The sequence below is a fragment of the Temnothorax longispinosus genome, chromosome 5 (assembly GCF_030848805.1).
Source record: "Temnothorax longispinosus isolate EJ_2023e chromosome 5, Tlon_JGU_v1, whole genome shotgun sequence".
In the NCBI taxonomy this organism is placed as follows: Eukaryota; Metazoa; Arthropoda; class Insecta; order Hymenoptera; family Formicidae; genus Temnothorax; species Temnothorax longispinosus.
The window spans coordinates 268882-289973 of record NC_092362.1 but is presented as its reverse complement, the minus strand read 5'-3'; the positions used below and the strand labels follow the sequence as shown (position 1 = coordinate 289973).

General features: G+C 34.4%; 3 protein-coding genes across 13 annotated transcripts; 1 reads left to right on the top strand and 2 right to left on the bottom strand.

Annotated features, from left to right (window-relative positions):
* Nucleotides 1-605: 605 nt before the first annotated feature.
* On the bottom strand, nt 606-2426 carry Spf45 (splicing factor 45). Its single transcript, XM_071778108.1, has 4 exons — nt 2216-2426; nt 1813-2124; nt 1198-1629; nt 606-1019 (listed from the first exon to the last, which is right to left on the bottom strand). Exons 1-4 carry the CDS (start codon nt 2330-2332, stop codon nt 732-734), a joined length of 1149 nt encoding a protein of 382 aa, XP_071634209.1. The 5' UTR covers nt 2333-2426; the 3' UTR covers nt 606-731.
* Nucleotides 2427-3185: 759 nt separating this feature from the next.
* Taf8 (TBP-associated factor 8) lies at nt 3186-5353 on the top strand. The gene is made up of 5 exons (XM_071778542.1): nt 3186-3391; nt 4158-4444; nt 4527-4677; nt 4768-4911; nt 5000-5353. Exons 1-5 carry the CDS (start codon nt 3262-3264, stop codon nt 5164-5166), a joined length of 879 nt encoding a protein of 292 aa, XP_071634643.1. The 5' UTR covers nt 3186-3261; the 3' UTR covers nt 5167-5353.
* Nucleotides 5354-7199: 1846 nt separating this feature from the next.
* Nucleotides 7200-21092, bottom strand: Vinc (vinculin). Of its 11 annotated transcripts, XM_071777518.1 has the most exons (20): nt 20657-21092; nt 18795-18902; nt 17794-17939; nt 17434-17710; nt 17137-17337; nt 16811-17051; nt 16298-16530; nt 16103-16123; nt 15157-15523; nt 14539-14967; nt 13738-13829; nt 13556-13646; nt 12978-13016; nt 12518-12589; nt 11610-11636; nt 11161-11285; nt 10809-11048; nt 10607-10697; nt 10373-10408; nt 7200-8280 (listed from the first exon to the last, which is right to left on the bottom strand). In XM_071777518.1, the coding sequence occupies exons 1-20, from the start codon at nt 20711-20713 to the stop codon at nt 8111-8113; spliced, it is 3063 nt and encodes a 1020-aa protein (XP_071633619.1). In that variant the 5' UTR covers nt 20714-21092; the 3' UTR covers nt 7200-8110. The 11 variants fall into 11 exon arrangements, with proteins under 11 accessions (XP_071633619.1, XP_071633622.1, XP_071633626.1 ...); XM_071777521.1 differs by lacking the exon at nt 11610-11636; XM_071777525.1 differs by lacking the exon at nt 12518-12589.

The window sequence follows — 21092 nt, the reverse complement described above, 5'->3', positions numbered from 1 at the left end:
TATCTAAAAACGTTTTTCACGTCGGTGACCACAAGTAAGCGGCTTCACCTTGTTAGTTCTATATAGTAAATACTATATAGAACTTAATTGAATTATAAGATATAATGGTTACTAAAAAGAAAGTATAGATACTGCTAGGACTCAAACTCATATCAGTCGTAAACGAAAAAATATAACACGCGCCTTACAACGTAGCCACGTTGCTCCACTACTTATCATAGCTAGTTGCCCAACATTACGTGCAACGTTATCAGAACGTAAGGTTCACATTCAAACCTTTTTACAGTTTTAATACACTCGTCCTCCTTTCGAATGAACTATGACTTCATTTGGCATTTCGCACGTCTTACTATCGCTTTATGAGGTAAATCGGATATGTCTAACAATAAGTGAAAAATATAGATATAAGAGGAAAAGAACGTAACTGTCACTTTTCTACGTACACGTGACTTTTGCATCTGATATACATTATTCATTATTATATAAATTATTTATTTTAATAATACAAAAATTTTTTAAAAACTAACGTATGTCTTGTCAAAATAGAATAAGACACATATACCTCATATAAATGTATACGTGTAAATAACATTGAACAAAATAAATTCTATATATTATAAAAGGAAAATTTATTTTTCAATGATTTGCTACACCATGTAGTGGAAATATAAAACATTTTTATACAATTTACGGAGAACAAACGTTACGGTTTGAACGTCTTACAGATAAAACTAATCCATCAGTTGTAAGTTATCAAGTTTCTCACTAGAATAGAATCCCGCTTTGACTTGCCTACCACCAAAGAAACGTCCATTTAAATCAACCACGGCTTTAATAGCACTTTCTATTCTCTTGAATTCAACAAAAATTCGTACTGCTTCCTCTGGCGAAGCCTCTATCACTTCGTGAATAATAACACGTGCAACATCACCATATTTAGTGTTGCATTCATCTTTCACCTCCGGTTCAAGATCGTCATCAACCTCTCCAGGACCAACCATATTGCGCAAAAGAACAACCTGAAGTGATAGATATATATAAACGTTGGATTACAAATATATCCTAAATTATATATGGCAAACAATATTTTAAGGAAAGCGCGCGCGCGCGCATGTTAACTATTTATATACATTATACATATATACGTATAAAATTATATGTGTGTATACATGTATAGTGATATAAGATTGTACTGACCTTGCTTGGGCATTTCATTATTTCCGTAATGCTAGGTTCTTCCTGGGGTTGTTGTGCGTGCGGTAGCATGTGCGACTGTGGTGGAGATCCTGTGATAGATGGTGGTGGAGGCATTAGCTGTTCCCTCTCACCAACTATTCTACCACCACGCTTACTAGTCTTTTCCACTTGCAATGCAACTGACATGCCTTGTTCCTTTTTACCAAGACCTTGTCCCTCCTTAAAGCCATATTTAGCCATTATTTTTGCTGCTACGGACGATGTTGAGTAGCCTAGATTAGACGGCTGTCGCGGTGGTGGTGGTGGCACGTCTGTAGATTCTTGTAAAGACGGTGGTGGTGCTATGGCAGCACCTCCAACTATACCTCTCGAGGTCGGCGTTCTCTCTTCATCTCTTTCGGGAGGTATCATTGTACTATTTCCACCAGCAGTCTGTTCACATAACATAAAATTTCAACATTATTATGTTATAATACTTAATATTACAACGTGACGTTATTACTATATCGAATCTTTTAACTTTTTTTAAATCCTTCTGTGTACTCTCAACGTTTTTTTCTCTCCCTCTCTCTCTCTCTCTCTCTCTTAGATACAAATAGTCTTATCATACATTACCTGAGTATCTTCAAAGCGAGTATTATCCCTCCTACGTTTGCGCATTTCTGTCTCCTGATCGTGCTCTCTATCCCTGATATCGCGTAATTCTTTCACAACTTTTTCATATTCATTGGGCCATATAGGATCGTATTCATTCACCACATTCCAGTCAAATTCACCACCTACCCCTATGCTGCTCACGCTGCCACTAGATAATGGATTGTTGTGAGCCGTGTCATCCTCCCTGTCGACATCACGGTTAGCTTTTGATTTCAAGTCTATCACTGGTGGTAGTACAGCAGTAGCTTTTCTGTATTGCTCACGCTTTGGCTATAAATCCATAACTAACAATTAGAAGCTTATTTGAAGATTTTCTTTTTATAAATACGTGTTCAATATGTATTGTTTATGACAGCTTCACCTGTGTTGTAGCAGCTTTTTTCAGCTGCAGCTGCGATTGTAGTAACTTAATGCCGGAAGACCATCCGGCGACCTTCTCCGTCGTCCGATGTTTGTCAAAATCATCATACAAAGACATAATGAATCCTATATTTTAATGTTCAACTGACATATCAAACATAACTTCAACTTGAACCTTCAGAAATCGGCTGAGTAGGAGTTGGGTTAGGAGTCCTATAATCAGACTAATCAGAGAAGCGCTAGGTGCAAACGGTTTTTGATTGGCTCTCAGAGTCACGTGGTTTTTCCGTTTTTCCGCCATCTTCTAAAGGTAGGTTTTCATGGACAGTGAAATGCAGCAGCAGTGAGCAGCAGTTTAGTACGTTCCTAGAAATGTTTGGCCGACGGTTAAAGTTAGCAGGATTGACCAATAGAAAGCAGGGTGGATTCATTTCTATTGGTCAATCCTACTAAAGGCCATTGCACGTAACAAAGTTTTAGTTTTAATCGTAATGCTAAGACTCCATAGACGCGGAAACGCCATGCGGCAGAGTGCGTTGACCAATCACAAATTTTGATTTTGCCGCAGGCGACTTGCAGCCTTCTGATTGGTCAACGCACTCTACCGCACGGCGTTTCCGCGTCTATGGAGTCTTAGCATAATGCTAGGTCTACAATGCGAGTCGTAAAGTCGTGAGTCGTAAGAATTGACCAATCACAGTCGATTATTCTCCTCAAATTCGATTGTGATTGGTCAATTCTTACGACTCGCATTGTAGACCTAGCATAATAAGAGTGGCTCCCCATGCAGGACGGAATCTCGGAAAACGGAATCTCGGAATCATTCTGATTGGTTAGTCCCATGAGGCTCGTGGTTAGCCTCATGGGACTAACCAATCAGAATGATTCCGAGATTCCGTCCTGCATGGGGAGCCACCCTAAGTTGTCATGGGCAGTAAAATTAATTTCACTGCCCATGAAAATCCACCTTAATACGTGCCCGGGGCTTGGTTGGAAGTTGGAACTTGAAATTGTTGGAAATTCGCAATAAAAAGTCAAAGAAGAATCATGGATACACAAACAGTAAATACTCGAAGAAGGATATTGAACCAAGTAGTTTCCAGTGTTTTAGTAGAATGTGATTATGATACGTGTGATAAACAAGTATTGGAAACACTCACCGAAATGCTGCAATCGTGTAAGATTCAAATTTGGTTTTGAAGCACGTAACCTAAAATATCATATACGCCCACTTTTTAAAAAAATCTTTTGTTCCTTGAGTCCTAACATATATTTATTATTATATATACTAACTGTGTTTCGTATACACATTAGATACGTCGTATACATAGAGGCTGCGTTCCGACATTCACTACCAGTACTACAGTGACACACACTACAGATTTTCAGTACTGGCAGTGAATATCTGAAACACAGCCCTACGCTTTATGTTTACAAAAATATAAATAGCAAAAAATGATTTTGTTTTTTGTATTTTAGTTTTACGTGAATGTTGTTAAAAGATAACCTTAAGCATTGTCAAAAAATTTGATTAAGAGTATTAAGAAAATCGTAAAAAGAATAAATGTTACGAGGTTTTAAACATCCTTTTATACATGCAATGTTTAAGAAACCACGTGAGGACGTGTACGAGTATCAAACGTTTCTATGGCACGTATATAAATCCTTTAAGAGAGTGTTTGCTCAAAAGTATCTGAAAAAATAGGCACGTTTTGAGATTGTTTTCTCAGCCTTTACGTAATATATCAACCTTCCTTTATTTTATACGTTCGTGCTGATTAATATGTTATTAATTTTATTTTCCTTTAGAAAGATTTAAATTTTATATTAAAATCTAACGTGTAACTTTTTTCTTGAATCAGATCTTTTAGAAATGCTTTAGGTTTTTTTTATTTTGTACGAAACCGTTCACCCCCCGTTTTCTTTTCACGAATGTATTGTAGTTATTGTGGAGATTGGAGCTTCAGGGAGAAATTATTGTGAACTTTCGGGGAGAACGGAACCTCTCATAGCGGATGTGATATTGGCATTGATTAATATGGGCATAAAAGTAGATAATATAGAGACTTATGCAAAGCGACAAAATAGGACAGTTTTACCGACACTTCAACAACAAACGCAGGCAAAACAGTTGAATATTTTGCAAGCCGGTGTTAAGCAAAGCCATCCGTCGCATATTCCAAACTATTTACCAGCTTTTCCTGATCCACACGCGTATATCAGAACTCCGGTGAATGTTAATTGAAATTATGCTACGTATAGCGTATACACTTTATTTTTACACATTGAAACTAATAATAGAAATATTGTAGACACATAAACAACCAGTGACGGAATACGAAGCAATCAGAGAAAAGGTAGCAACGCAGAAACGAGATATCGAGAGAGCTTTAACGAGGTTTATTGCCAAAACAGGAGAGACACATAGTTTATTCCTTACAGAAGATAACAGCATGTTTCCTTGTGAGAGAACTGTCACTTGTATTACGTCCGTGATACGTCACGGAAGCAACACACGAAAAAAATCTTATCATGTATCTGTTTTCCTTTTAGTGATATCTTGCAAGCCACAATTTCCGAGTTATATTTCCGCTCTTCTACCACAAGATCAGATATTCGAGCCAGATCCAGACTTTCAGTTTGACTCAAACCCGGTGAAGAAGAAAAAGGAGCAACAAAGCGAAGAAACAGAGGAAGGTACGAAGCTTCGTATATATGTTATTAAGAAACATTTAAATATCACATAAACGTCAGTTAATAACTTGACATAACGTTCTGCTTGCAGGTAATCAAACGCAAAACGAAAATATGGAGCAAAATGGTGAAACCACTACTCAGCAAGATGTTATAGATAATCCATATTTAAGACCCGGAAAAATTCCAAAAAATAAAATGCCAGGTACGACGGTACTTGGACAACATTCTGTTAAAAAGGAACTGCTCGAATCTTAACACCATAATATAATATTATTACGTAATATATAAAATGAGGAAAAAGTTTCCGTTTATGATGGCTAATCTTATGACGTGTAAATAGAAGCTTTTTGAACTCGCCTTATGTACAGATCCATATTTTATATTTAATCCGTTTTTTATACGAATCATAAATAAAAATTAAGTTATGTGTATGATGATAAAATCAGATGTTTATTATTCATATAGTTACATAATATTTCGAAATACATTTATTACTGAAAATTAATACATATCGTAACATTCCGTATCATCAATTTTTACAATTGATCTACATTATGTTATATACGCTTGTGTGACTGTGTGTGTGTGTGGTGCGCGCGTGCGTGCGCGTGCACAATCACACAAGCGTATATAACATAATGTAGATCAATTCTAAAAATTGATATATATATATATATATATATATATATATATATATATATATATATATATATATTTGTTTACATGTATATATGTGTGTGTGTGTGTGTATATATATATATATATATATATATATATATATATATTATATATACACACACACACACACATATATACATGTAAACATAACATATGCTAAGAAATAATTATCGCCATAAATCATTGCACATGTTAGCACCATTAAAAATATAATATAGAAACGCAAAAGCCAAAAATATGATTCATATTATTATTGCATATAGAACTGATATAAAAATAGATATTTGTATTATATTAATAAAAATAGCAGAAGACATCTAAGTTTATTATTTACTAATTTTGAATACGCAACTGTCAAAATTCCTTTTTATTTAGAATATAACAATGACAATAAAGAGTAAATAATCATATGTCAATATAATCATATGATAATATAAATAATAAAAACGTATACTATATCTATGTATGATTTCCCACATATCAACACACATGCGCGTGAGACTGACACTAATACTTTGTTTTCTCAAATTTAAAAAAGTTAAATTTATATTTTTGTAAATGTATTTTTATCTCACAAATACTAAAAATGATTCAGTTTTATAAACTTAGAGACTTGGGCCCGTATTCTGAGCTTTTTTATCGATAAAAGTGCGTTCAGAATACGGGCCTTAGACAATCCCATATAATTTATACGTAGTGTGTATAGCTAAATACATATGGCTATTTAATATATGTATAGCACGTATATGATTATATGTAAAAATATGACATCTTAATCTCATATGATAATATTGTATACAAAGAAGATAAAATGTTATATAAATATGTGGCTTTTACAAATATTATTACGCTTAATTTTATCAAAAAATTTTTTCATTAAAACTTGTTAGAATTGTAAATATTTTGATACAGTTCGAAAAAGAAATCAACAAAGAAATGTATGTGTGTTTGTCTGTCTGTGTATCTCTGGATGTAAAATATATGCTATTATCATGTTATTATGTGTATGAATGGATATGAAGTACAGCAAGCGATTCTTTATGCTAAAAGAAACAGTTTTTTCCTTTAGCAAACGTGCGTCTGACAAGTAATTTTTGCATGAGAGCGGGTTAAAGTTAACAAATGAGCCACTGAAGAGTGCACGCCGGCTCTGTAGTGCGATTCTGTAACTCGTTATGCGTCGTTATGTGCTCATAACGACAGTTGTGCAGCTTTTTTATTATATAATAGTATACCTGCGCAACTGTCGTTATAAACACATAACGACAGCATAACGAGTTACAGAATCGCAATATTGAGCGCCACATAGGCGCGAGAGCGCTCCGTCGTTAACTTTAACCAGCTCTCCTGCAAAAACTTGTCAGACGCACGTTTGCTAAAGAAAAAATTTGTTTCTTTTAGCATAAAGAATCACGCGTCCTGTACATATCCTCGACTTTGGGACACCATCATGTATATATGTATATACAATATGTTATTTTACAATTTTATATATATCTATACGTTATACAAAATTACTATTATTTAAGTATTAGCCTTTTTAATGCGATATCTTAAACTAAAGATCATTCCAAAATAATTAACTAGGAGATCAAAGATTAGTTTTCAACTTATATTTGCGATTATATTCGTGATAATAAAATTAGAAACTTTGTTACTCGTTGGGTTATTTCATTAGATATCATAAAAAATAAATCGAGTGTTATAAAATTATAAATAACAAAGAATAAGCATTATTCTGCTTCGTGCTCTGATTATTGCTGCTTATTTATCTACAGAAGATTGCGCGTTTTAGATAGTATAGATGACTATAATACATATTATGTCGCTTTGAAACATTTCCATAAAAAATCTGAGTTAACGAGCAAAAGTAAATTGACAAAAGAAATAAATTAGTTTTAAAAATCTATTAAACATAATATATAACACATAATTAGTATTTGCACGTTATGTAGAGATATATATCATTAATTTATTCCTAATTAAAATTATATTTAAAAAATTCCACTAATATACAGGGAGTTTCTTAAGTAAGTACAAAAAATTGAAGGGAATATTCCGTGGATTGTTTTAGGAAGCAAAGGGATCCTATAAACATATGCTCTAAACTGCTTCGTTTTCAAAAAACACCGTGTCAAAGACGCAAGCCCCTGGTAAATCTAAAAATGTTTTATTGGTACTGAAAAATGGTTCTTAATACCCCATGTACGCATACCAAATTTGAATAAAATATCTTTAAACGTTTTCCAGATTTTCAAAATTTTCATTTTTTTTTTTTTTTCACAACTTTGACATCCTGTATTTTAAAGACGAAGCAGTTTAGGGCATTTGTTTATAGGACCTTTTCTTCCTAAAATAAGCCATGGAACATTTCCTTCAATTTTTTGTACTTAAGAAACACCCTATGTATGTATATTAATACGCTGTGTGTGTAAAACTAGTGTGTGTGGGTGTGTGTGTGTGTGTGTATACTAAGCACTTGCATGTGTTCTTCTCTTGAAAAACCATATTCTTGTATTATTTAATATTGATACCACGGCTGACGACGTACCCAGCGCAGTTTCATACCGGAAGCTGTACGAATCTTTATGCTGGCGCATTCCGCTGCACGTACCGTCTCTTTCACGCTTTGCATGAGATTCTGGGCATTTCCGACAAGCATATCTGTCGCTTCCTGATCTTCTTCCGTACCTGTATTCACATTACAAAAGTGTTAGATTCTCTCATAGACTTCTCTAAAACTTACACATTCTGCCACAGTCACTTACGTATAAAATTATATTTGTAATAGGGGACTGATAATAATGGTCTAGTTTACATCGATCTCTTGATACACGTATTAAATAGTATATTTGAGCTGGTCAGCCAATAATCAAACTAATTTGTTAGTTATTTACTATTTAATACGCCTATCAAGTGATCGATATGAACTAGGTCAATGTTTTATCCAAAGTATCAAATGGTAATCAACATCAAATGGAATAGATGAAAGGATAATATGCAATAAGACAAAAAAAAAAAAAAAAAAAAAAAACAATTTCATTCTAAACTATATGTAATAGCCGAATTGACGAATATTTTCTTATACGTGCTAAAGTGAAAAGGAGTTTTATTTACAGTAAAACAGTACGGTGTATCATTCACATGCAGCATATGTGATCACGTATCTCTCTTAAACTAATATCTATATAAATGCCTAAAATATATTTAATGTATGTACATACAACTCTAGAGAAAACGTGATTCCGCTATTTTTTATTGTATCTTAAGAATTTAAATTCTCCAAACCGAGAACTTTTTAAAAATCTTAGAAACATGCGAGCTATAGTACGTACGTATAAATGCATGCATAGGTATAAGGACGATATCGATCGTTATTTCGAAATAGAGCGTGAGAATGAGATGATTACTGAAAGAAAGCTTTCATGAAAATAATAGAAATCACTTGAATTTCAAATAAATTAATCTGTTTACTATAATAACTATATATTAATAATTAATATACGAATGATAAATCATAAATTGTATACTATTTGTACTATTTGATACGGACGAAATGTATATTGGAATGAAACATAATATATATTATATTTAATGTGTACCGGATGATTCTAGAAATTTAAACAAGGTCTATCTCTTTTATGGTTGACGCGAAAGAAAAACATGATAGAGAAACAAGTTGAATAATATAATGAAATAAAACTTTTAACAGTGTCATTTTTTTCTTCCCAAAAATGCATCTGCAATGTGCAGTCATGTATGTAAAAATATGAAAACAAGATCGTCGAAAAGAAGAGGATACACCGCGTTCACGTACACCGACTTAACTGGCCACAAGAGGATGTAGAGTTTTCGAAATATTTCATGTTCTATCCAAATACTATATAAAATACAGTTCAGATATATGTATAAAATATGAAATATCTCATAAAGAGCATTCACACTTTCCGATAATCTTAATATATAAAATAATAAAAAGAATCGTATGCTTTACGGGATATTTTCATATTTCATCAAAATTGTATCAAGATTGTATAAAACATAAAATATTTGTTGCAAACTATTTATTTTCGATAATCTTATCTTTTTATCTTTAATCTTATCTATTCTTTTTTGACATGTAGAATGATAAGAAAGGTAGACTTATCAAAACAGAACTATATTTTTACTTAACGAAGAAATGCACGTGTGTACGTTGCGAGTGCATGAGTGCATGTTATTTCGAAGAAAAAATATCAGAAACGTAGACCTTGTTACATTCGTTAACTTTTTTCTTTAACATATTTTTTTTATTATTGACTACACGGATGATTTTCTATTCAACGTGCCATAATCGTTCTATAGAAAATCTAGATGGTACTATATGGAATAAATTTGCTATCTAAAAATTGCTACAAATTTTATGATCCACTTACTGCAGCCAATCAATTCATCTACACCACGATGAGCAGACGCATACCAACAGCATACCATTTAAAATGTAAATTAAAATACCAAAACCATATTATTAACCTATTTCTCTCATAGACCGCTAGATTAATGAAGTGTATTAGAATAGAATTTGTCGTCTAATATTACACAATATAAAAGGTCATATTCAACATTGGATGATAGTACATCACTTTTTTGTATTCTTTTTCGAGGAAAAAGTAGAGGACGCATGCTGTGTTTTAAATGCTGTGTATATTGAATGAGAATAAAATCTTTAAATGGAATAAAAGAAACAACATCGAAAGAGAAAGAAATACAGCTAACATCAAGCAAGTTTACACAACTTCTTTACCATAAAGCATCAGCTCTTCCCAGGTCGGAAGTGTCTCTACGTACAAACAATTTAATTTTTTCATTAATTACTTAATGATTCCTTTTTTCATTAATCAATGTTTCATAGAGAGATTATATCATCCTAGGGTTACTAAATAAATATTCCTTAATAGTACGTAGACCGGCGAGATCATGATCTGTTATTGAATATAATCAATACATAAACATATGCAAAAGAGAACGCAAACTGTACCTTGTGCTCCGAGCATGGTGGCTTTTACTGTAGACAGTATCTTCAATTGCGTTCCAATGGTAGGTATACGCTCGCAAACTTGAAGAAGATTCTAAAAAATTATTACAAGTATGAAATTACACAGAATTTACTGTATACATAAATTGAAATAAATAATATTATTTCAATGCGATATCAATGTAATCAGCAATAATGTACAAACCGTTCGAATACGTTTATCAGTACATTCCCTAGCAAGCTCCTTCGCAAGACGAGTCACTTCCTGGGAAGCTTCCGCTATAGCTTTGGCGCATGCGATAAGATCCCGTTTGTTACCACCTTCGCCCCTAACTAATCCCGATAGTCTGCCCATTAAAATAGCCATTTTCTTCGCTGCGGCAATAATTTCGTTGTCCTTGCTGGACCACTGTCGTACTTCTTGATGTAAACCATGGGCGGCCATCTGTATAACAAATTTCATAATGTAACTCCTTTTCACGCACATGATTTTGTTATGTACGTTTACGTGATTTTTAGACACGAAATACATCAGAATACGCCAACATTTCTCTTACCATTATTGGTTGATTAGGTTGAGGAGCATGCATAAACATTTCTTCCTCGTCGTCCGTCTCGGGAGGAGGAGGTCTCGGAGGTGGGATCGTGCTTCCAGGCAAAGGTGGACGAGGAGGTGCCACTTCTACGTAATGATGAATAAATACAGCATTTAAATAATGTAAATACAAAATTTGATAACATAATCGCTGATGTTTCTTTCTTTCTTATGTAGAAAAAAAAATTCCCTTCAAAATACATGAAAATCTAAAAAATAGATAAACTTGTAAATATACGAACTTGCAACGTCGAGAGATTTACAATGTTTAAAATAATATTACTATTTGTTATAAGCTTAATAAAACAATTATTTCACGGATTCCTTATATACCATGTTATTAATGGAAAAAAAAACCTGATTAATCATAAGAATGCCATTATAAGAATGCAAACACGTTTAAATAATTACCATCGTCGATGTTATAATCGTAATAACCTGGCACGCCATGTAGCATTAAAAGCAAAAACGCCGTACATTAAAATATAATACAAATTTCGTAGAAAATGTTCCTACATGCATGTAATTATATATTGAGTTGATTCATAAATAAGTTTTATTTTATTTAAAAAAACTGAATTTTTATATTTAAAAAATGTTATAACAGTAAAGTACTGCGTCGCAAATGATACATTCTTAACTACTTGCAACAGATAAAATAATTAGATAACATGGATAATACTGGTTTCTCAGAAAAAAGAAAAGATTCAATACTTATCTATAGCGGAACTTATTTATAAATCAATACATTAAGTTATTATGTTAGCATCATGCTGCTTTTGAATGCAAAACTAAATAATTATTTGAGACAATACTTTACATCCCAATGGGCTATCATTAAATAATTTTTCCACATATCATAATTATGAAATAATGATATAGTATTCAAATACAAGAGAATAAAATAAATTGCAAATTAATGAAAATGTTAATACTACCTACAAAATTATAACAATCATGAATCGCTGTGAAATATTGTGAAGATTGTATATGCACGTAGGAGCAAAATGCACGTTGATTTATTAAATAGGATATAAATTTATGTCGAATATATTTTAAGCTTATGCAAATGTATAATAAAATTTGTTTGCCTCATACGTGATCACTTGATTAAAAAATAATACATATATCATATCCCTGCCTTCTTTCTGCCTATTATAATCATATAACGTCTTGCTTTTAAATATATATAGATATAAACATGACTTTTATCTTCAACTCGTCGCATGCTTCATATCAGGGGAAGGAAACGTTAAAACATTTAAAAAAAAAACATAATAAATATTTATGGGACAAATGTTATCATCATCATCACGTACCTCCGTCGTGAATCGATTTGTCAAACTCGTTGTCAGAAGCCACGTCTTGGTACAAAATATCGGGGTTCTCTACTACGCGGAGCAAATATATATATAGTTAATATTACAATCTGATAACCAATAAATCTAAATTTTCAATTATTCGTACTCTGATCTGCATTTTACATAATATGTGAGAGAATATCAATGCAATGATGTTAATGCAATTTTATCAAATGCAATATAAAAATGTTACATAGCAAATGTGTGTGCATGTGTGTTTGTATGTGTTTATGCACGCACACATACACAAATATTATAAATACATACACACACACATTTGTTTACAATACTATATTAAATTATAGGATATAATTCAGTCTTTATCATTTTTTTCAATATAGCTTTGAAGATGAAATACGTATGTAAAATTGTATTGCACACAATCATGCATAAATCACATCGTGAAAACTGCAGATACCTTTATTTTTGGAATACGTATATCGGATTGGAAATTGATCTGTAAAAGATATATATTCAGCAAAATTGATTCATTAATATTACACTGATGTCACAACGTGTGATTTGATTTAGCAAATAAAGATTTAAATATTATATATATAAATTTGACAACTCTAAAAAAAAAATTACTATTTTATGTGTATATTTATATTTATTATGTGTGTTAAGCCATGGAGCTAAATCAATAAATATAAATATGCACAAGTTGCATAGAAAGAGATAAAAAATTTATAGGATAATAAAATGTTTTAATCCACTTGCTCCTCTATATCTTACCACATATTTACAACGTATAGAATTATATGTAATTATATAATTCTATATAGCGAATTATTATAAAGAATAAATTTAACAAATAATGATTAAAAATAATGACTCTTCATAAAATAAACCATTTCTTCTTCTATAAAAATAATGTGCAATTAATTTTATTAAAAGATGACTACCAAACCAATTTTGTTTTGACTTGTTTTAAAAAAGATTTATCATTTCATAGAAATATTTCGTATATGTATTAAATATAAGAAATAAACTTACCATCGTTAATATGTAACTGCGACATTTCCAGAGGCACCAAATCCGGCTGGACTACAATAGCTTTACGAACTTGTCCAACATTGGCTAACAACTAAAAACATACCGTAATAAAATATAGACATACACGTTGTTTTTGTCAATTTTTGTGGAATATGTGGAATAGCAAAACAAGAGATACGCACTGCACGATTATTTTCTCTCCAACGCGATACCGCCGTGTTATCATGAATGTTCATTGCCACCAGTTTTGCATCTTGGACCATTGGAGCGACGCCTATTAGATGAATATATATAATGATTAATTATAGAAAAACTGTAAATAACACTTTCTTTAAGTTTTATAAGTTTTGGTTCTTTTAATTTTTCTCTGTTGAACCAAAATCAGAATGTTTGATACCAATATTATTTTCTAAGCATGTAGATCGAAATTTGAATTAATTAATTTTCGATAAAGAGTTGTAATTCAAAACAAATATTTCACATTATTAAGAGAAAAATGTAACTTGCATGCAGCTTTTTTTATAACGTGCATTTTTTACAAAATGTTATCGCCAATATATTTTTTTTTAATTATAAACCATGTTTGTATTACGTAATTACATTTTCTTTTTCTCTCCCCCCCCTTCCTTCTCTCTCTCTCTCTCTCTCTCAAAAATTTATAAAAATGAAGTAGGTATTTAAAACAACTTTTCTAATGTTTTTCTATGCAGAATACGTTGAGAAGAGGGAGAGACAAATAAAAAGAAATATTATGGTTTCATTAAAAAAAATACCGATAATGCTCATCCATCATGAAAAACGCATGCTATAAAGATTTGTGTGTATGTACATACTTATTTTGTAAAACTTGTGAAACTTATTTTTACAAAAATGTATTACTTTTTTCATGTTCTGATCTTATGATCCTACGTTTATATATTAAAAATTATATTAAAATCACGAAAAAATTGAAAAATACTAATACGCGTATAAACAGTACGTACTGCTTTGGAGAACGTCGGTGGCGTGATTTACTCTTTGTATAAAGGCGGGATCTTCACTGTTGTCGCTCTCCTGCTTTGCCACGAGTATAACTCGGTTGGCGAGACGCGCAATAGACGCCGTGTTATCGACCATCTTCTGCGGTAGGGCTTTGGCAATCGCTTCTTCGCAGAGAAACGAATGCTTCTGCATCTGCTCCTCGGACGTTCGAATAAAATCGCCGCTGTTGGTCGCCTCATCGCATAATGCCCGTGCCCGTTGCATAGTTTCCGCATATTGCTGCCGCAAATTTTCAAAATGTTCGTCCGCGGCCTTGCTATCCGGATAAGTCATGCGAATCCGTCCAGCGTTAATCAGCTGCGGCGTCAAGGATTCCACTTGCGAGGCGCTGGCGGCCAGAGCCTCGGCCAGCTTCTTGTTTCCTCCACTTCCTGCAATAATGCGGCGTATTTAATCTTTTAGAAAGAAAAGAAAAACAAAAAAAGAGGGATATGTTTCTTCCAGAAGAAAAAGATTGTCTTATATTATACGAGTAACTCTGAATCTTTTATTTCTGAAGAATTTAATGTTAAGATACGTATGATATTTTCGTACGATGTCAAATATACGACGTTACATACCGCCAGCTGCGACCATCCTCGCAGTCTTTGCTGCTCTATTCGAGAACGTTTGCAACGCGCATGTCTTATCATTGAAATTCTGATCACGTCCCGGCGTGCCTGCGGGAGTTAAAACAGCATCCGTGAATTGCTTCAAGGGCGTAGTAATGTCAATAAAATCCTCGACGACGCGAGACACAACGGCTTGCTGTATCCTGTTCTTCAATTCGTAGAGCTTGTGAGACAACTGCCGCGCGATGTCCTGAGCGCGCGGGGTGTTTCCTTGACCGTGAGCGCAGAGGTCGGCGAGCTGATGAGACAAGTTGTCCACTTCATCGCACAATTGCAAGATCTCCGCCTTGTGTATACCCGGCAAGCCTTCGGCCACCTATTTCCCGAACATAAACGTGTCGGTGTTAACATCAAGAGATACGAAATTTTCAAAAAAAATAATTGACGTGGAATGCCGCGAGCATTGCAAATTTTGTCTCGATAAAAGAACTTTGGATAATTTAAAATCGATATCGTTATATTTGTTAGTGTACGTGCGTAAAAAACATACTATATACATATACATATATACATTTCCTTAGAGCTTTCATGTATACACAAGTATTTAAAAAAGTTGGGGTACTATATTGCAACAGCATATTCTTGAGATTCTTGAGAACTTGAAATAAAAACTCTAGAATTTGAACTTAAAGCCTAGCGAACATAAAAAATTTTGCCTGACATTTATTTATTAGCACAATTTTTTTATATGTAAGAATACATACGAATAATATTTAAAAATCCCGATGAAATCACTCTCATCTAAATTTATCAGTTAAGAATTAATGTACTGTTATCAAAGTCAACGTGTCGTACAAAATCCGTGATGCTCGAAACGTTCCACGTGTAATTCTCAGCGATAACGTCGATAAACGTTATATCTTGAAAAAATAACGAAATGTATTTACGGACTCACATTTGCTATAGGTTGCTCATTCTTTCTATGCGCAGCATTGAAGATATTAAGCATTATAGAGTGAATACGACTGATTTGAAGTATATAAAAAATCAACAATAATAATGTGCTACTATATTTACATCATGTACGCAGTAAATATTTAATTTAATACGGCCGAAATGCTCCGTACAATGGGAAATTATTACATCGTACCTTTTTTCCCTCGTGTATTATTAAAGCTATAGCCCTTTTACCGAGTCCCTTGTCATCGTGCTGTGGATTCAGAAGCCACTTATTCGCTTGTTCCAATCGACCTGCCACCGTGTGCGCCGTTTGTGCGGTCCCTGATTTATCCGCCGCTACCAAAGCGGACGCTACCAAGCCGCGGAGCTCGTTTAACTTTTCTTTAATACTGCGTGCTAAGGCTTCCGCTTGGGGTGTAGTGCCTTCATAGACATACACATACGGTTATTTAAACAAACGTAAGTCTCCCGTATTAAGGTGTGCGATGCTGGAGTCGTCTGTATATAACTGACAAACGTACGATTTTCTATGTTATCAACCTATTTATAGCACATACATCGCACGCATACATACGCACGACGTCGGACGTGTCATATACACACTATACTCTTATAGACAACTCCACAGCATCACCTTAAACACGTAACATTTTTACAATAGGGTGATCGACGTGATATAAAATTATATGAAGCGCAAACGTACCTTTCTCATTTTGGCGCAATTCGCAAAGAGCGTCAGTCATAGTAACTATCTGTGAGGCCAGTTTAGATATGGGCTCTGCCTGTGACGGAGGTAGATAACGCTCCGCTAAACGCGCGGCCTGTTCTATGATCTGACGAAGACTTTTTTCACCTACGCCACCTCTCAGAGCTAGTCCGTCGTCCAACCAATCGTAAGCTGCTCGTATCCTGGATTCTATGGCGCTTTGAGCCTTCTTCAGTACCTGATTCAGTACGAAAATATAAAAATTAAACTCTTTTATTATTCAAGTCGCGCGCACACGTGAAGCGAAATGCAAAGTAACGTACGGTTAATTGATCGGCATCCCATTCTTCTTCGTCGTACGTTGTCAGTTGCAGCACCCGAATAATTTCATTCAATTCATCGGACATTCTGCCAGACAAATAGTTGCGATTTTCTGCTGCTTCATCCGCGCCTTTCCCACCTTGTGAAATAATATGGATGAAAATCTTCATGGAACAAATCAGAATTGGAGCAAGTGTTTTTACCTGCAAGTGCACGTTACTAGTATTAGTATCTCAAGTTCGTCATATAAAACATATAGGTATACGAAATATATGTAAATGTAGCTTTCTAACACTCACTTGTTCCAAGCAGCGCACCAATATCTCCCGATGTACTTGATGCGTCAACTCCTTTTCACGAGCGCTTACTTCTCTCGACACTTTACTAAGGCACGGGCTTAAATTCTTAAGAAAATGCACCAGATCTTCCATCGTCTCAATGACTTCGGTAACAGCCAAATAATCGAGTACACGTTTGCATTCACGTATGATCTTTCGCACTTCGCTTTCATCGAAACAGAGAAGTAAGGAACTGGTGCCTTGCAAAATACCGCGCGAGCCTTCTATAAGCTTTTTTCTAAAAGAACAAACGCGTCATGAGCTCGCGGCATTTGAGACGTTACGATGATCGTCTCATATAAAAGTTTTATAAAGTTTCACCTAGCAGGTCCAGAATATGGGTCTTCCTTTAACATGGCCGATGCTTCCTCCAGAAGACGGGAAGCACCTTCAACGCGTTGCAATGCTGCTGGCATGTCTTGCTTAAGTAAAGCATCGTCGGATGAGTTTATTGTTTCTTTTCCAACCTGCAACGTAAAATAAATGTAAGACATACGCCGCGGATAGTCAAATCTGTCGAGAACAGATTTTGAAAGTGTCTGCTACAAATTTTGGTTTCGATAGACGGTCAACATAAATATATAACAAAATCTACCAACAGAATAAAATGGCAGCGTGCAGGATCTGAGCAGACGTTGCGTCGTTTCGTAACTATATATATTTGAATGGTGTGTCGTCCATTTAAAATGTTTACGAAATGCGTTGGCAGCGTCTGCTCGGTTTTTATCGACACGCTGCTGTCAGAGCGTGTCGTGGCATCAGGCTCTGCCCCGGCAAACGACGAGTTTATAATACAAACACGGAATATCGCGGATCTCGTGCGCACGATCTAAGCAACGCTGCTGCAAATATATTGTCATACTACGGACAGCTGCGTTGCTTCGTGGAAAACTATAATAATATAAGAAAATAAAGTTGTAAGTAAATAAAAAAATATTGTATATATACAGGGTGTTTTACGTTCTCCGAGCACGCTCGGAAAATATGGAAAAACGCTTCACAACCCTTTGATCCCTTACATTTTACTAACGTTGTAAAATATGTTACAGTATACCCCATTCACTACTACGTTTTCTTATATCCATATACGACATACGTATAGTATACATAAACTTTCGTTTCTAGAATTTTAAAACACGTCATAAACTCGTGCACATTGGATAGATAGTACCTTGTATTGGTGAATGCAATGGGGTGTACTGTGTAACATATTAAAACGTTATCAAGGCGTGCAGGTTGTCCCCTTGTAAATAAAATGTAGCATAGTCAATAATATTTCCAGTATTTAACTATTTATTAACGTGTCCAGTATAAACACTTACTTTCACAAGATTAGTTACAGCCATGCTAACGGCCTGTACAGGCCTTCCCAGATCTGGCATCGCATTTCCATCCTCAGCTTCTTCATGTAAAATAACAAGTCTCGATACCTATATACAGAGAACATAATAGAAATAGAGATAAATATAATGTATGTACGTATTAAGACAGTTTTTTGAATGAGTATTACGTTAGGTAGTTTAGAGAGATAAAAATGTATAAATGTATTACGTTATGTAAATAATATAACATGTAAACTTGAACATAAATAAAATCGCACATTCTCTGCATAAATCTCATACGTATTTAATATAAATATTTATGAAACGTCACATTTCTACGAAATACTTTTTGCAGTTGTGCCGTGTACGTTAACATATATTGACAGAGTTCAGTCTTTCTTCAAAGTCCTTTCAATTATTTTGATTCAGTTTCACGTTCCGTCAAAAAATACAAATCAAATAATATTAGCTTTTTCACGTAAATCTTGCGTATCACGACACGTATTCAAAATATATATTATTCAAAAGCAGTAAAGTTTGCAATATTTTTTAATATTTGTGCGCGCGCGCGCGTGTGTGTAAAATATATAAGTTACTGTTATCATATATTCGTACATATATATTTCGTATTTAACAATTTTATACATATGTGTTATATAAAATCATTATTAAAATATCAGCCTTTTTAACACGATATCCTAGAGATTTTCCCGTTAAAGTACGTATAATACATAACTTATAACTGAGAAATCGAAACGAAGCTTTCAACGTTAACTTGTCGCATACTTGTGCGTACGTATATCCGTAGAAAAATATATATCTCTTTAAAAAAAAGGTGAAAAACAATGTCACGTGTACACAGCTCCCCCGCCCGTAAAAAAAGTTTAATATAAAAAACTAGCGCCACGTTATAGTTGTCCGTGTCAGTAAAATAAAATATAATTATAGTATACTCGTGTGTCTATATTATACCGTAAAAAAAACTTAATATGTAACTTATATACTCGTATAATCAACCACGTATACGTGTGATACGAAGATCAGAAACTCTGTTCCGTCGTTTCATTATATTAGAAAGAAAACGTAGGTGCTGTAAAAATTATATTTAAAAAAAAAGTAAAAAAGAAACGTTGCGTGTTGCCGTTTTTCGTATAAAAATGCATATGCATGCATATATTCATATTCATATATATTGGGATATGAAACGTGAGTTGTGGTTCATTAATATTCTAATATGTGCGAACGTACGCGTGGGACGATGTGATACTATACAGTATATACATATGCCAGTCATGCCGACATATGTCCTTATTTGGACAGGTGGACGTGGTGGAACGGGAGGCACGTAGGGAGGATTTTCCCCAAAGCCTCGGGCCTCGGCCAAAGAGATTAAGTTTCATTTTAGAAACTGGTGCGATATGCCTGAGAAAAAGATGGATATAGCAGCCGTAGCAGCCCTGTTCTATATACGGGGTATGATGTCATGGTTCTATAAAAAGCCTAGCGTTTTAGATGAAACACAACGGGATTACACTATAGCTGTAAATACGACTGGTGTCAATGTATCTGCCTCGCTGAAAAACGCTGATTTTCATCGTGTCGATCGAACTTTACGCGCGCAACTTTCGCGCGGCGAATAAACAAGTTCAAGCGGTAGATATATATTAAGACGGTCGCGATAAGCCTTGAGCTAATAAGACAGGAATGCAAGCCATGTAGTTATGTAGTAGATATAAAAAATGTTAGTCTGTCTCGCGCGTCGTCAACGAGAAACCGTATCGCCGTTCTCCAGACTTCTTGTCTGCATCTGTTCATTTACACGTAAATAGAGCTAGTTTTCGCGGTTAATCGACGTAACGTACCTGCTGAGCCACTGGCTCGAGGATACTCTCGATAGTCTTGGTATGGAAGACAGGCATTTTTACTCGATTCTTAGATATATTATTATACGGTGCGAAAAAGAGAGTGACAGAGGAGGAGAACCGAGAAAGAGAAGAGCTCTTTGTACGAGATCTCGCACGCGCGTGACACAAGAGACACGAGTAAGATCCGACTTCTTAGGACAGGATCGACAGGATTAAACGACACTCATTCCGGGTTCTATAAAACTCCGTTCTGGTTCTGAACCGTCCGCTCACTCCGCTCCGCCCGCGCACACGATCTCGACTCGACCACGGATTTTGAATGACCACTCTCTGGAGCCGTCAGCCGTCAGCCGGATCTAATCGCGCGTACATCTGCAGACTGCCTGCAGCAGTAGCACCAAGCAGTAAGCACGTCGGCAGTCGGCACCTTTTT

What these genes read in the sequence shown, in the direction of transcription:
- Spf45 (XM_071778108.1), bottom strand. Translation starts at nt 2,332, where the DNA reads ATGTCTTTGTATGATGATTTTGACAAACATCGGACGACGGAGAAGGTC. An exon ending in CTCGCTTTGAAGATACTCAG is followed by an intron (nt 1,630 to 1,812) that starts GTAATGTATGAT and finishes TTATGTGAACAG; the next exon opens with ACTGCTGGTGGAAATAGTAC. An exon ending in TAATGAAATGCCCAAGCAAG is followed by an intron (nt 1,020 to 1,197) that starts GTCAGTACAATC and finishes CTATCACTTCAG; the next exon opens with GTTGTTCTTTTGCGCAATAT.
- Taf8 (XM_071778542.1), top strand. Translation starts at nt 3,262, where the DNA reads ATGGATACACAAACAGTAAATACTCGAAGAAGGATATTGAACCAAGTA. An exon ending in CACCGAAATGCTGCAATCGT is followed by an intron (nt 3,392 to 4,157) that starts GTAAGATTCAAA and finishes AATGTATTGTAG; the next exon opens with TTATTGTGGAGATTGGAGCT. An exon ending in AAGCGAAGAAACAGAGGAAG is followed by an intron (nt 4,912 to 4,999) that starts GTACGAAGCTTC and finishes TTCTGCTTGCAG; the next exon opens with GTAATCAAACGCAAAACGAA.
- Vinc (XM_071777518.1), bottom strand. Translation starts at nt 20,713, where the DNA reads ATGCCTGTCTTCCATACCAAGACTATCGAGAGTATCCTCGAGCCAGTG. An exon ending in TGGTGCGCTGCTTGGAACAA is followed by an intron (nt 17,338 to 17,433) that starts GTGAGTGTTAGA and finishes GTGCACTTGCAG; the next exon opens with GTAAAAACACTTGCTCCAAT. An exon ending in TAATACACGAGGGAAAAAAG is followed by an intron (nt 16,124 to 16,297) that starts GTACGATGTAAT and finishes GCGCATAGAAAG; the next exon opens with AATGAGCAACCTATAGCAAA.